A 16218-nucleotide genomic window follows, 5' to 3' on the forward strand; every position below is an offset into this window, starting at 1 on the left:
ATGCATAGTATAAGCCTGTATGCTACTCGTGAAGCATAGTCAAGAACTTTATATATATCCTACTCGGTCCTTGTGACAAACCTACCTAGCTTGACTTTTGGTCCCAAAGATCCACTTGCTCCATCGGTTTAACTTCTTGCTAGACAAGTAGACAAGGTTGTGGGGGAGAACGCAGGAATGGAGCAAGATTTCAGCATCTTAATTTGAGTGGGCAATAGCAAAGAAAGCTCTCTAGGCAAGATAAGGAGGATGGTCTTGCACAAGAGAGAGAGAGAGAAGTTTATTAGCGATTAAAAAGTTAGGCAATTAAGTCTCCACCTTTGTCATATATTTCTTATATCACATTAGATAGATATCATATTCATGGAAATCCCAGTTTTGCGGGAGGAGGTAGCAACCCCTTTTCACCTTGGCTAACTTGTCCAAGTTCATACTAACCTAGGTTAGGTTGATCTCTCAATAATTTCCTTTATTCTTATTTTGACTTATATTTTTCCTTCTTCAATTTTTTTACTTTTTTTTTAATGTGTTACGAAAGTTGTTGGATTAATTATATTATTTTAAAGGTTTTGGATTCCCAATTCTAATAAAGATACTATATTTGCATGGCCTCTAACACTTCTAAGGTTGAGATTCTAAAATATCTGCCTACTTTTTGTAATATCGTAATTATAAGTATCGATGCCACGAAAATGAAACTATATTTTTTCTCTTAGCCTTTTGTTATGTTTTATTTATACTTATGTAATTGGCAAATTGTATTTCAAAATATAATTTGTATTCATGTAATATGTCTAGATTTTATATATGAGCATATACACAAGTTATGATAAGTTATGAAATATTTGATGAAGAATATTAAAGTGGAAGATTAATTTTAAAATCAAATCATCTACAAACAATTTTAAAATTGTCATTGAAGTACTCAAATAATGTTACTACGACTGAAGTAGTATGAGAACATACCCAGGGCACATGAACGATCTCTCTACATCCAATTGTCCACTCTCTCTTTTGAATGCACCTTGGAAAACGTTCACATATATAGAAGTCGTGGAACTTTGCAAATTCTAGGGTTTGATGAGACCTCATTTGACTTGGATTTAGTCTTATCAAGCCATTGATTAGAAAAGATATTTGATTTATTTAAAATATATTATATCTAGTTGTATATAAAAGGTTTAATCTAACCTTAGAAGTGTCTGTTATTCATAATATTTAGATCACCTTTTGGAGGCCATTGAAGATCAATTCTCTACTTTAAATGGAACGTGTAAAATTGATTTCATATCAATGCATCTACATCAGATCTGAAAGAACTACGTCTCGATGGTCACTAAGATGAAAAAAATCAACCTCAAGGATCACTAGGGTTTAAAAACCTATTGCAGGAAGCAATGCATCGCGAGGTCTAACGAACAATGTTGGTACAAATTGAGTCATGGAGATCAACAGATGAGATTTATAAGCTTCTTGTTAACTGCTACATGTTTAGTAATTAGTTTCAATCCGAGTTTTGATCCGTAGTTTTTATTCGATCTAGAGTTTTTCCTTGTAAAATGTCTGTGTTTGAAAATGTCTTTTTTCACGCTTTATTTTCCATATATTTTTTTTAATAGCATGTGATAAATTCTATCTTTTAAGACGATTTTTATATTTTTCAATTAGTATCATAGCATACCTAAATATTTACATAAGTTTTTTTTTTCCCCGCCTTTCTTTGTCACACAATCTCAAATGCACTTTTTTATCACCTATTCCCAAGTGAATGAAACCCAGTCCTAATAATCCTATATATATATATATATATATATATAGTTGAGATGTCCTCAAAAAACTACGAAGGTAAAAAGGCACACCACCACAAATCTCCTAAATAGCTATCACTAAGAAGCATTCTATGAATTCTATTTGGGTTTCCTTTAAAGATCACCCCTAGTGTGAAAAATTAGAGATCATGTAAAAAAAAACTAATTATTTTTAAGGAAGTTTGTCCAGAATAACTGATGAAATGTGCACATTTTAATCCTTGAATGCCTATCTTAAAGTAGTTTGTCACTTACTGTTCATAAATAGTGTTAATATATCATTATGCTTCAAATTGATATATCTAATATATAACTTACTCTATTATTGCATTATAATTTATTAAATTAAAGAAGTCTTATATTTTTTTATTAATAAATATTGGTAAGCTTATTATGTCGAATTTAATGTATTTCTTCGTATTTTTGTCTGATCTTATTTTAATTTAGTAATCAATTGATGTGACATAACTAAAAATTGATATAATATTTTGGCTAGTTCAAAATATTATATTGATTTTAAACACGTGAGCTACTAGACTTATGTGTTGTGAATCGGGTTAAGATGGATTAAGTTGTGAATGAATGATAGTGATGATAATGACAACGGATATATGGATGGTGATGATAGAGGGTGGTATTGGTGGATTTGAAAAAATGAGAAGCGAAGACGACGGAGGAAGGGCCAGCTCTACTGGTCTAGGGAGATGCAGTAGACAAGGAGGGAGGGGAGGACGACATCTTTGAAGAGGACGGTGACTAGAGAAATAAAAGGAGGCTAGAGGAAGAAGAAGATTGAAAAAAGGTAATAATCTTTCATAAAAAATAACTATCTTTCACACTTCTATAAGCTAAGCAAAATTTAAATTAATTCAAATTAACCCTAACACAATGATCTCAACGTCAGGCGAAACTCGTTGGATTGGCATTCAAACACTGTTGGACGGACTACATTCTTAGGTTCTGGCGTTCAAACGACGACGACAGCCATTTGGACGCTAAAACTTGAGAGCAGTCGGTTGGTTTTAACGTTCAAACATTGGATATCATTATTCGAATACCAAAAACCGAGAATACTTATTCTTCGATAGGACTGTGACATTTGAACGTTGGGTTGTGACTTTCGAATGCCATAGCCTGAAACTACTACTGTTGAAAAAAAAAATCTCGATAATAATATGGTTCGACCCAGCGAACACAATATCTCTCTGATCCGACTGAATCACATCATCATGGTCTTTATAAAAATATATTAAATTTATCAAGATTTTAAGTATCAAAATTTAAAATAAGTGATTTTAAGTAAGTTGTGAGAGGCGAACTTTATAGGTGATTTATTCTTATTAATAATATTCACTAAGTAGATATATTATAATCACATTAAGAGAAGATAAATATAGATTAAATTTTCTCTCCGTCTTTACTAATTATATAAGATAAATTAGCGGGATTACACTAGCATTTTATATCCTGCTTTAAAACATGGATAAATTCAATATATATCCATATCGGACCTAGCTGAGGTGTCTAAACCCAGTCAAAAATAATGAATTTGGAGGGTGGGTAAGTAAGTTTATGAGAAAAGGATAGTTGGAATAAGACGTTCGGTACTTCCATTTCATTGTGCAGGCTAAATTTTTATTTTAATTTTTAATATTAGAAACAAAGAGTTAATACTCATGTAAGTTATTATATTATTTAATTATAAAAATAATTATTACATTCGATGTGACATAAAATTATATTACACTGATACAGAATAGTAATTTTTCTATTAGAAATTTGTGACATTTTGAACTAAATTATAAAAATATCCTTAATTTGGATGTAAAGGAGTAAATAATAAGTAGTAATTAAATGTTGTCCAATCTAAAAATAAAATAAAAATTATTATTATTATTATTATATTAATTTTTAAAAATTGTATGGAATAAAAGAAGAGAAAATAATAAATTAATATATCTGAAGAAGCTAAGTTGCTTATTAGTTACTGCCATTGAGAATAAGGTGGCATCAGAAGGAGGAGGTTTATTTGAGAGGAAGGCTATTTTTTGTCACGGAAGTGAACAGGAGCTAAATAAATAATGCAAGACAACAGCAGCACAGCTTCACTCTCTACAAGCTTTCCCAGTTCCCACAAGGCACTACGACACAGGTAGCTTTATTCCCTCCAAGCTTTATGTCAACGACACACAAAAAAGGAAATTGCAAACAGAGAAATTTTACTCGATGCCATGCATTTTATGGATTAATACAGCGGCGGGCACCGGAATCCTGGAGGCGGGTGCTTCCCGCATCCGATGAGGAGCTCTAGCGCTATGGGGAGCACGAGGTTGATATTGAGCAGCTTGGCCCTAATGGTGGTGCAGAGACACAAGGCCGCGTCAAGGTCGGCGACTCCTTGGAGCAATGGGCAGCATTTCGCCTTCGCCTCGCGGCCGATGCCGATGTGGATTAGCCCGCCGAGCAGGTCGACGCAGGCGCCGAGCTTCAGGGCGTCGATCGGGCAGTAGGCCTGCGGCGGGGAAGGAGTTGGCGTTGGTGGTGATGGTGGCGGTAAGATTGGCGGTGATGGTGGTGGTGGCGGTGATGGCCTTGGTGTTGGTGGTGGTGATGGATATGGCGGTGATGGTCTTGGTGTTGGTGGTGATGGTCTTGGTGTTGGTGGTGATGGATATGGCGGAGATGGTGGTCTTGGTGTTGGCGGTGGTGGTGATGGCGATGGATATGGAGGTGATGGTCTTGGTGTTGGTGGTGATGGTGATGGATATGGAGGTGATGGTCTTGGTGTTGGTGGTGATGGTGATATATATGGTGGTGATGGTCTTGGTGTTGGTGGGTGGTGCTTCGGAGGGTGTTTTGGAGGGTGCTTAGGAGGATGCTTATGGTGTCCACCACCAGGAGGACTTGGGCATGGGCAGCAGTCGTGCTGCCATGCAAAAGAGAGAGGAAGGAAGAGGAGGAGGAGGAGGAGGGAGAAAGAGAAGAGACTACTAGCCATGGCTAGTGATGCAGCTTCTGAGGTTAATTACAAATAAACAAGGAGGGCAGTATATATAGAGAGGAAGGAGGAGGGTTTACAGTGGTAAGATATTATTGAGATCGGACACGTAGAGGACGTCGTCGGTGTCTTGTAAAGACACGTCATCTCGAGGGTCTTGGCCTGTTAAGCCCGTGAGTGCTGCTAGCTACTACAAAAGAAGGGAGTCCTTGGCGCTACGTTAAGTTTTGGAACTCTTTCTCCTCCTGTCTACATGCATTACGGTATTGTAATTGAGATGGGGTCGATCGCCAGTTGCCATAATAAAAGGTAGGTAGAGCTGAAGGTTCTAGCAATTGACGGAGAGTGATCAGCTCTTGGAAATTATATATTGAGAGAGTTTATTGTGTTAAAATTTTATGTACACTGTAATCTTCTTATCAGCAGCACTGGTGAGTTAGCTAGATTGTTTCTTTGTGGAGAAATAGAATGAGCTTGGTCATAAAGCAAAGCGTTCTCCGTTGTAGTGCTAGAACACTTGTGTAACGATTGTGTAGTCCTAATTAACACTTGGGTGCTGTCTTATTATGGCTGTTAGCCAGTGTATATTCCTCTCACAGTGTAGAGAGAATGAAAAAATTGGGAAAAAAAAAGGTCTTATTTCACCCTGGCCTATTAAGTCTAACCTTAAAAAAAAAACCCCCCCTCTAAGTTAACTTTGACATGGCAGAACAAGACGAATGACATTTCTTTTATCAAATATAATTTCAACTTTTTTAAACCCTTACTTCCAAAATATCAAAATTGCCCATGTATATACTTTTCTTTCGTTCCTTCTTTTTTTTCCTTCTTTCTGTTTTCTTTTGAAAGAAAGTTCATAGAGATCATTCTGCTGAGACATGAGAGCGGATGCCATGGCGAGCTAGGTAATAAGCAGCAAGCAGTGTTGTTGCACCGGTCCATAAACTATAATACCCAAATAGTTGGAAAAAGGAATGTCCATATAATCTTGGACTATTGGGAGGATTTTTAGTATATTATACTTATGATTAATACTCCATTATATTATATGATGATTTATATAATGCAGGTCAAAGTATATTATACTTATGTAGCAATTGTTTTAGTTGTATCTTGATGGTTTATAATGGCCTATGTGGGACCTACTAGATTACATAGTGATTTAGTGTATATTATTGTGGACTTGGATACTCATAGGTTAATAAATTTATTTGATTGATAGTATAATTTATCTCTCAAATGGATTATCCTGAGTACAACTTTATCTCTGATGCGTAACAGCCCCATCCATCATAGCACGTGTGTTGGACGTGCCATGTGGGTGCTTGGATGTGTATGTGCTTGCCGAGCAAAGGCGTTACAATGGCAAGATGCTAAGTGTAGTAGAGGACGACCATAAGATAGGGTGGCTCGTAGAGGAAGGTGGTGGCTAGGATTTGGAGATTTCAAAGTGTTCTAGGGTTAAGATCTTCTCTTAGAAAAGTAAGACTATCTAACGGCTATAAATAAATGGTAAATACGAGATAATAAAAATAATTTAACTCAATATTCATTCCACACCTCCAAATAACTCATGACCTCTCCTATCTTACAAGAGTAGAGTCATATCTAGTCGAATCTAATTCTTCATATTGGGCTTACATCCATTTTAATTCAAAATTAAAAATAATAAGTAAAATTAACTAATTAGACTCAACTCGACTTGACCCTCGTGATTGGCTCATAGCGGTATCAGAATTTGAGTACTCAATTGTTGCTGGAAGCCCGATGTATATGTAATACATTGCATATGTCTATATATTACTTTTATCGTAAGAAAATTGAGTAGATGCATTAATTATCCTAATTTTGAATATTAAAAAGTTATATTAGCTCAGACATTTGGCACGAACTATACTAGAAAAATATTTATCTATTATTAAAGGATATAGCGATACAAATTAGAACTATCTAGATGATGATTCTAAATCTACAATGGATAGATCTTCACTCTTAGTGGTGTTGTTAATTCTTAAGGATCCAAAAAAACAAAGTTGTCTTATTTATTCTATTATGGAGTGACTTAGTGGCTTTGAAAGCATCAAGCTAAATGGTTAAGAAAACTTTTGATTGACTTGCCTATATGGCCAATTTTTATGCCTTCTATTTAGATTTATTGTGATAGTCAAATTATTTTATCATGGGTATATAGTAAGTCATATAATAGAAAGTTAAGACATATATATTAAACACAATACTGGGAGATAGCTATTAGAAGATGAAGTAATCACCATAGATCATATTTATTATTCATAAATTTAGCGAATCCTTAGAGTGAGTTTAAAACCAATTAATTAATATCACTAAAGGATGACAATCCTAACTAAACCGTCATTTTCCATGCTCTAGGTCCAACGAGAAAACACGTTTGAACGATAATGATGTAGCATGATATCTAGAGCAATTCATAAATTATTTGGTAAATGCTATATTCCTATAATAAATAAGTAAGATTGAATTAAACTCTTAGTGGATTCGTATAATAGGTGTGTTTAATCTATAGAAGCACTTAAAAGAACTCTATTTTATGTGTTTGCGAAGTCATGTGGCATGCCACTTATATCGATGTTCGGTAACTCTTAGCACATTGATGCGCTCTGTCTTTGGTAGCACATATAGATATGCTCTAATGTTATGAGATTTAAGCTCTTGGATTTTGATGGGGGATAAGGCAAACCACATGAGAGTAAAATGCAACATCCCCAAAGCTTAATTATTAGCACCAATGTTGTAATGTGATAGTGTAAATTGTTGGGCTCCCTAGAAGCAGGTTATCTCAAAATCTCTCACAACAAAGACTAACAAAGAGGTGCAAGTTGGTACATTCAGATAGTTTAAGAGGCAGATTATAAGCTTAATTCTTCAAAGGTGTTATATGATACTCGGTCATAGTTCAAGGGGATGAAAATGTAAAATTAGCCTTAATTTTATTAATGAAACTTGAATTCAGATTTTACCACTTTTGACAAGAAAAGAATCTAGCAACAAGAACCATAATAGAAATCACCAAAACAGCACCAAGTTGAAAGAGAGAACATTTTGAGGAAAGCAAATAAAAGACAAAATTATTAGCTAAAAAACAATGTTCTTCAATAGTGGAACAGGAAAGCAAATTTATGCTGAACTGTCTTACATGAATGCAATACTACTCAACAGGAAAAAAAAAATGAAGTATGGGAACTTCACAATATCTCCTAAAAGTATGATATATTGGGTTACATATCCAAGTTTTGATGATTACCTTGATGCTTAATAATTTATGTACTAAACTGTGTTGAAAGTTCAGTGATCACAAGAATCTCATTTCTTCATTATTCAGGGAAACTTGGACCATCACCGGCGCATCTTGCCTATAGGGGAAAAATTAATAGTTAGAACAACACATTTACATAAAGGAATATCGACAGTCTATTATGATATTCACTGACCTCGCTGAGATGAACGAGAGCGAAAGGATAATGCAGCCAGGTCATTTAGGTCTTGCAGTGGTGTAAGAAACTTAACAATCTGATCCATTGTAGGGCGAGATTTTGGATCTCGGCTAAGGCAGTAATAGGCTATCTGCGCAACCTTCTGTACTCCTTTAATTGAATAGTTGAGCTCCAATCGAGGATCTACAAGCTGGTAGAGCCTTCTTCTATCACTTAGATATGGTCTAGCCCATGCAGCTAAATTTTGCTCCGCACGAGGTCGCTTTTTGTCCACAGATCTCCGGCCAGTTAAAATCTCAAGTAACACAACACCAAAACTGTAGACATCACTCTTAGATGTCAAGTGACCTGAGTAACATTTACAAATGAAGGTTTTTGATTAAAACATTGTCCCAAATAATTTTTAGAAAATAACAATCAATCAGTAATTTATAAAGTAACAGAATGGGTTTCAACAAAAAAAAAAAACTGCATTTATGTATGTGTATGTCCTGTGCAAAGCAGACTATGCCGCAATTACTGCACTGCATTTATCTACATGTGTATCCTGTACAAAGTAGACTAAACTCCACTTCACTGCATTTACTTACATTCATATATATGTATTCAAAAATATAACAACGCATGTACATTTAAAATAATACAGCAATACAAGCTTCTATTTTATTCACCAAGAAAATCCCTATCCATATAAAACAATATGTTTTAGCTAACTGGGAAGTTATTGCGACCTGTTATAAAAACCCAAAATAACCACTCCAATCTATTCATCAATTGAAGCTTACCTAGTATATAAACGTCAAGATGCATCCTTCACTAACTGAGATACATGAATTTGAATAATATCATCATCATTAAGCATTATTTGCAATAATACAAATGTGAGTTAGACCACAACTCAAATATGAGAAGGCTCCATTATAATTAACAAACTTTAAACATGGGCTGTCAAACTGACATCAGTTAGTGGCAAATTCCCAGCAAATCAAAATCAGATGATGATGAATTTGCCATAAAGCTAAGAGGCCAGCTTGTAGGTTCAGTTATCTAACTTCTCTGTTTATAGCTTAGGCAATATGGGAAGAATACAGATAAGGGACAAAGATGATGACTTCTGATTTAGGAATTTGTCATTGTTTCCAAGTTAGAGTTGAGTCAATAAACAAATGAATCATGATCCCAGAGTAGATCTAATTATCATGTTCGTTTTCTCCTTCCATCATTTAGTTACATATAAAGATAATATATGTTTCAGTCTCCTCACTGTACAAATCACTTAACTGCTACCATTTTCCTGATAAACATTACTATTCTTTAACAAGACCATCAACCACAACAGTAGCAGCAAACATATTAAAGAGAATCGATGTCAAGAAACAATTTGAGAAGCTTTTAAATTGATCTTTTTCCCCTTTGATATGAGTATAATTGTTCGCTGTTTACTTTGAAGTTAACAGAAGAGTCTAACAACCACCGTATAAAAATTAGAAACTCTAGCCACATTTCAGAAATTGATGCTTAGACTCCAAATTAAATACAAGATTCCTAGCAGTACTTCTCTTATTCTACAAAAAATTTCTTCTTATTTGGTTAACCATACTATGGCTGCATACCTGTCATCACATATTCTGGTGCAGCATAGCCATACGTGCCAACAACTCGAGTAGAAACATGAGTATCATCTCCTTGTGGACCAGCTTTTGCTAATCCAAAATCTGAAAGTTTTGCATTGTACTCCTGCAAAAGAACGGATTAATTCTCAATGAATGGAAGCATATGCATACTTGAGATAAGTAGTTAGACATAGAAGTACCAACTACCAAGTCAAGAAGAATGTTTGATGTCTTAAAGTCCCTATAAATAACTGGTTCAGAACCTCCATGGAGGAATGCCAGGCCTTTAGCAGCACCAAGTGCAATCTTTATCCTGCTGGACCAGGGCAGAGGAAGAGACCCTTCAAGAGTCAAGAAAACCAGTAAGATTACAAGACGCAAGATGGTAGCGTGTAAGAAGGCTTAAAATGATGAATAAGATAGGAGGTAAATGCTGCCTTCAGAATAGAAGCAATATACTATGATTACAATCTTGTGGTCGAGCAATGCAAGTATTGATGAAAACAAAATACACAACAACAATTCCATGATCAAATTATTGTAGGTACTATTATAGAGAATGAATAGTAGTCATATTGATGCTAAGAGATTCTTCCAGTCTCCTAAGGTGACGCCATGTCTTATAGTTTTTTAGACTTGGTCATAGCACCTCAATCATCCCATAATCCAAGATTTTGTCCAATCAAAAGGGATCGACAGTAAGGAATACATATAAGTCAAGAAGGCTTCATGAAAAAGTTCTCTTCCCAGCAAGAAATTTGAACTACAGAAGAAACCTCACAACTAGAATGTAGGAAGCTGGTTAATGGGTTAGACAGGTACCTTCTGAATCGTAGAAAACTCTCAACTAGAAAGTAAAGCAAGAAAGTTTCAGAAGGTGTGCAAAAAGAGAGTTATGGAGAAGCTATTTTAATCTCAAAACCAATAATAAGCCAAAGAGTGGTAGGGAAAAAAGATGAAATTTTAAACAGTAATAAGGCCAATGTTTAACATTCTAATGTAGTGCTTCCAAATAAAAGTTACAGATGGAAGTTGAAAGAATGAAAATTTTAAGTTCGATGCTCAATTAAACTAACTTTAAGGATGGAAATGCACATAAACCAAATACTGTGGATAACTCAAACATAAGGATTATAAGTGTCACAATGAAAATATGAATGTCATATTAAATCAACCCTAATCTCTCATGAATCATCATATCAAATCAACCACCATCTCTTAGGGAATTGAGCTTTAGAGAGAAGGAACTTCGATTGAACATCACAACAAGAGAGAGAGAGATGTGCGAGCTGAGAGTTGATTGCCATATTTGAGAATTGGCTTTTTAGTTGTTTTATGACGAAAGAGTTTGAACAAGAGAGACAAAATATCAATCAAAAGTGGCAAACCAGCCTAACTCCCTCTTTTAATATAGTAATGGATATATTGAAAAAATGAATACATTAGTAAAAGATATGTGCGTTAGCACATCAAGGACAAAGATACTAGAAAGTCACACTTCTAAGGCCATGCAGAATAAGAAACCAGGAATAACTAGAAAAGATGAATGTAAATAGATATAAGGACGTAAAAGATTTTGAAGCAACAAGATTTGAAGAACAACAAAGTGCTTGATAGGAATAAGTGGAGAAATGTTAATGAATCCACTCAAATATGTTTGATACAATTTATTATCATGAGTAGTGCTGCATAAAAACTTTCAGAAGCTTCATATTAGTTACATACTTCGGAAAATATGGTTTTCAAGGCTTCCTCGCGCCATAAATTCATAAACTAGCAGTCTTTGGTCATCTTCAATACAGTATCCAATAAGCTTCACAAGATTAGGATGATGCACTTGCCCAAGAAAGTCAACTTCTGCCTGCACCATGAATGACATGTTACTAGGCCATTCCATAAAGTCTAAGATTCCAATAGTCGTAATACTTACAACCCATTCCCTGTGGCCTTGAAGAGCATCAGGTTTCAGGCTCTTGACTGCAACAGTGATACCAGTACCTGGTTTTGCAGGAGCAGTGCTGTTCTCCTCAATCCATCCCTTGAACACATACCCAAATCCACCTTCTCCAAGAATACTATCAGGTCTGAAGTTACCAGTAGCAGACTTAAGCTCCTGGAAAGTAAATTGAAGTAACTGGCAAGGTGTTCTCTTTTCATTTGTTGGATTATTAACATTTTCAACAGAGAAATCGGTCTCATGACGAGCGGCAAGCTCACGATTACTAGCATTTAGATATCTGGCCTCTGTTGCTGCATTCCGAGAAAATTGCATTAACATCCAACTCAGATAAATGACACTGAACTACAACAAATTATCCATCTCGTCATAAAATGTTGAAGAAAACTGCGAAATCAAACAGTATTCTGAACCATGATTTTGTTGGCTGGCCACATAGAATGAGGAAGGCCTAGTAAAATGCCATCTTCTCTTAAGTTCCATCAGGTGGTTGATCATCTCCCAGATGTGGTGGAAGTAGTACCTTGCCATCTGTTTACCGGCAAGGGCCATGCCATGGGTGTGGAAATCCTTGTTTTAAACCACTTAGGCAGTTGTCTAGAGTACCCAACAAGTTGACTAGTAAGAAAATGTACAATACATAATCCCATGCAACAACGCGAAGAAAAATGTTTAGTTAAAGTTGTGTGTACAAAGACAAAATCAGTTAGACTGGACAGATTATAAAGAAAAGGAAACAATTTTGCGACACTAAGCAATGTTTTTCAGTAGCTTGGCCTTCTTTCTTTAAGTAATGTTTTCTGGTCAGTTTTCGGAAGACAATTCAATTACAGCACATAAAAATAGGAAGTAAGATGTGTATTGCTACATTTTTTATTTTTTCCTCAGGTCATTCCTCCATTTAGCAGAATACTTAATTTCAATGAAGCACAATGAAGCAAATTTCTTAATTGATGTAGCAAAACTAGTTTTATCAGACAATATAAAGAGTTACACCACAGCAAAGACCTTAATGAGTAAAGAGACAGATTAATCCAGGGATAAAACACCTAGATTTATACCATTATAGCAGAAGGTTCCTTTCTTTCTTTTTTCCTGTAACTGAATTTCTCTAAGCTACAAGATTTTCTTAAAAGTGAAAAAAACTTGAGACAATGCCTACATTTATCTGTTCTCATTAATGCCAAGTAAAGACCCTATGCTACCACAATGAACAAAGTTCTGATGCAAAAGGTGTTTACTTCCTTATAAGTCACTAATATTAGAAAAAGGGCATCTATACCCATCTATTGCATACGCTCACAAACTAAGCAGAAGGTGCACATTAAATCATAAGACAAGCAACCACTTCCAATACGAAGCAAGAACTAACAAACTTATTTTACCATTTTAGCAATGTATAGTTCTTGAAAAGTTTTTCATCAACTTCCATCCAAAAGATGAAAAAGAAATAAATACTATGCAAGAAAAATTCTAGATGAGCTCCTGTAAGGATTAAAAAGTTGTAATTTTACTAATTGGTAAGTGAAAGCAGCATGAGGGCTAGCTTATTAATATAACTTTCATATATGTCAGCTTGCAACAGTTCAAGGAAGGAATTATTTACCTCATCCAATCCCACATGAATAGGTAAGAATCCAATAAGTCCATCATTCATTCATTTAGACATATCAATTGGACAAATATGTCCATAGCAGCTAGGATGAATATCACGTATTCTAAATCTGGCAGTTTGCCCGGTCAATCCTCCACGACCCAGGTAACTCACTTTTCACCCATGAAAGATTTGTGTCAAAAGAAAAGTTCGACCGAAAACCTGAGAAATGTCAACTCAAACTCTGTATCTCTCTCCTCTCTGTTCAACCATTACAATATACAACCAACCAAACATTAAGTATGGACCTCTATATTCAGCATATATATGGGCATGCATCTCCTATTATTTGTGCATCTCAAAATACAATACAAAGACCCCTTACTGAATTCCTAGCAAACAAATTGTAGAAAAGCATAATCATAAACTTGGTTCAAAGTACGAATTGGATATCATTTTCTGCTGATACGTTACTTTTCTTGAGCAATCCCGACCCGATCTGATGTTTGGTGTCTATAAAAAGGTAAACTTTTAAACAGACATTGGACAACCCAATTGCAGCAAGACTTCATCTCAACTGAAAATTGATCAGAAAAGCAAAGTACGTGGCTCAAAGAGCAAAAGTAAGGGAAAAGATGGCAATCATGAATACCAGCATCATAAACCAGACTGGCCTTGGGAAGTGTGTTGGGTGAATTCGTCGACGCGTCCGAGGACCTACATGCTCCTCGAATGCCATTTCTCACCGCCGACCAGCACCCACATCTGTCCTCCATCTGAACCCACCACCAACACCATCAACCAAGAATCTATTCGAGAGCAAAAGAGTAGATACTGAGGAACAAGAAGAGATCCGACTGCATGCCTTCCAATGTCTCGAGCAAAAGGAGGAGGAGAAGTAGAGGAAAGGAAGGTAAAGGTGTGACTGCGAGAGTGGGGGTGGTGTGAGTCGTCACCACCATCATCGAGGTATATGCGAAAAAGAGGTTATGCTTTACTTCCCCTCCTTTTTTTCGTGTCTTTTGAGTGGTCATGGTGTTCGGCCAACCATCTTCCACTGTTGGATTTCTATTGGCGGGTGGGGTTGGGGAAAGTCTAGGGAGGGGGGGTCGGCACTTACGGTCGGGGCCCTCCAAACGCTCTTATCTCTCTTTGCTTCCCATTTGACGCCGTTGTGGCATCTCTCTTTAGGTAGGTAGAGTTTTCAATTTATTTTTATCAAAATAGACTGCACCTAAATTTATTATTAAATATAGTCTAATTTATTATAGTCCTAATAAAAATACTAAATTAATTAATATTTTTAAAAACACTTATTAGTTTAGTATTTTTATTAGAACTAGAATTAGACCTCATTTAATACATAATTCGGACAAAAACTCAATACTAACCCTCCCAAATATTTTTTTTATACTTTAAGATTTTAGAATAGTAATTTTTAAATATAAGTTCGTGGAATTTTAAAAACTTCTAAAAGAAATTATTTTTAGCAATTATATTAAAAAAATTTCTTTATACTTTGAAATTTTGGTAAATAATTTTAAATTTTTATATAAAATAATTGTTATATCCCAGATTTTTTTTTCAAGATGAATTAAATAAGTGATAGAAAGAATTATGGAGACTTAAAATAGTCAAAAACTCTCTTTCTGTGTATGCACCACTTTGGGAGGGGAGTGGTCCTCTACAACTCAGGTAGTAGGAATCTTCTGTCGTCGGGTACTTGGCAACCTGCACATGCTGCAAAATCCAATACCGCTATTAGGAATTATTATTTTTATCAAAAACTTTGGTACATCACATGTGAAGCACACAACTATTAACATCCACCGTTGCAATGACATAAGCAAGCATAATGAGAGATAAGCAAGGAACAAGATAGCCTATTTGGTTGTTAGAGAAGGGGAAAAAAAATTATATATATGTATAAGCAAGTATGATAACTAGGAATTAGATATTGCTCAACTCGGATCTATATTTTTAGTCTGAATACTGATTCGAATATGGATATTGGACAAATAGCAAAATTTAAAATTATATCCTAATTAAATAGATACGGATAATTTTGGGATAGAGAATCGAATCTTATATAGATATTGATTGAATTTTAAATGAATTATGAGATTTTATTTAGATATGATTAATACAAAAATATTAAGAGTTTCATAAAAAATAAATTTTTTGTATGTCAAATTGATGCGATTTAGGTCAGATCGGGTTACATCATGGGGATATTGGACTCAATGGATTGAATCTAGTCATCTTATTTGCTTGGTTAGAGCCTTAGTAGATTAGAATTTTATTTAATTAGCTAAATCAGCTCTGTGCAGTTTTGGAAAAATATTTTCAGAATATTCTATAAATATCCGAATAATATCAAACTAGTTGAATAAGATCACCCTCCGGATCTACAACTTTGGTATTCATGACTTTTCAGAATCTATCTGCAACAAAAACGAAGGGTTAATCGAGAAGGAAGACTGGTTTATTTAAATTTGTTTAATACTTTTTAATTTAATCTCTATAAATAGTGCCTTATAGTATATATCTTAAGCATGCTTTGAATGAAAGATTAATTGACTTTTGCCTTGGTATCTCTCTCAACTAGGCCGGCAGCCTTTACATCTTTCTCCTCCTCCTTTACCAACCAACGTCACTTCTTTCAGTTTTTACCATAATTGTAAACCAATCATAGCATTCAACCATCTATTGCATCGGTATCGCATCCGCAAACCACCACCACCACCATCATCTATTGCTAAGCCACCTCCATCAACT

General features: G+C 35.1%; 2 protein-coding genes across 3 annotated transcripts; both read right to left on the minus strand.

Moving 5' to 3' along the window:
- Positions 1 to 3813: 3813 nt before the first annotated feature.
- LOC140759985 (uncharacterized) lies at positions 3814 to 4836 on the minus strand. The gene has a single exon (XM_073096736.1). The coding sequence runs from the start codon at positions 4804 to 4806 to the stop codon at positions 4054 to 4056; it is 753 nt and encodes a 250-aa protein (XP_072952837.1). The 5' UTR covers positions 4807 to 4836; the 3' UTR covers positions 3814 to 4053.
- A 3033-nt stretch (positions 4837 to 7869) lies between these two features.
- Positions 7870 to 14461, minus strand: LOC140759984 (serine/threonine-protein kinase PBL35-like). Of its 2 annotated transcripts, none has more exons than XM_073096733.1 (8): positions 14093 to 14461; positions 12260 to 12443; positions 11820 to 12139; positions 11615 to 11750; positions 10097 to 10230; positions 9890 to 10013; positions 8274 to 8624; positions 7870 to 8195 (listed from the first exon to the last, which is right to left on the minus strand). In XM_073096733.1, the coding sequence occupies exons 2-8, from the start codon at positions 12396 to 12398 to the stop codon at positions 8179 to 8181; spliced, it is 1221 nt and encodes a 406-aa protein (XP_072952834.1). In that variant the 5' UTR covers positions 12399 to 12443; positions 14093 to 14461; the 3' UTR covers positions 7870 to 8178. The 2 variants fall into 2 exon arrangements, with proteins under 2 accessions (XP_072952834.1, XP_072952835.1); XM_073096734.1 differs by lacking the exon at positions 12260 to 12443 and having other exon boundaries at positions 14093 to 14216; positions 14306 to 14457.
- Between the last annotated feature and the right edge of the window lie 1757 nt (positions 14462 to 16218).

The sequence above is a fragment of the Typha angustifolia genome, chromosome 5 (genome assembly GCF_048772165.1).
Source record: "Typha angustifolia cultivar Huaian chromosome 5, ASM4877216v1, whole genome shotgun sequence".
Lineage (NCBI taxonomy): Eukaryota > Viridiplantae > Streptophyta > Magnoliopsida > Poales > Typhaceae > Typha > Typha angustifolia.

What these genes read in the sequence shown, in the direction of transcription:
- LOC140759984 (XM_073096733.1), bottom strand. Translation starts at nt 12,398, where the DNA reads ATGGCCCTTGCCGGTAAACAGATGGCAAGGTACTACTTCCACCACATC. An exon ending in GGCCAGCCAACAAAATCATG is followed by an intron (nt 12,140 to 12,259) that starts GTTCAGAATACT and finishes CTCGGAATGCAG; the next exon opens with CAACAGAGGCCAGATATCTA. An exon ending in TGAAAACCATATTTTCCGAA is followed by an intron (nt 10,231 to 11,614) that starts GTATGTAACTAA and finishes TGACTCTTGAAG; the next exon opens with GGTCTCTTCCTCTGCCCTGG.
- LOC140759985 (XM_073096736.1), bottom strand. Translation starts at nt 4,806, where the DNA reads ATGGCTAGTAGTCTCTTCTCTTTCTCCCTCCTCCTCCTCCTCCTCTTC.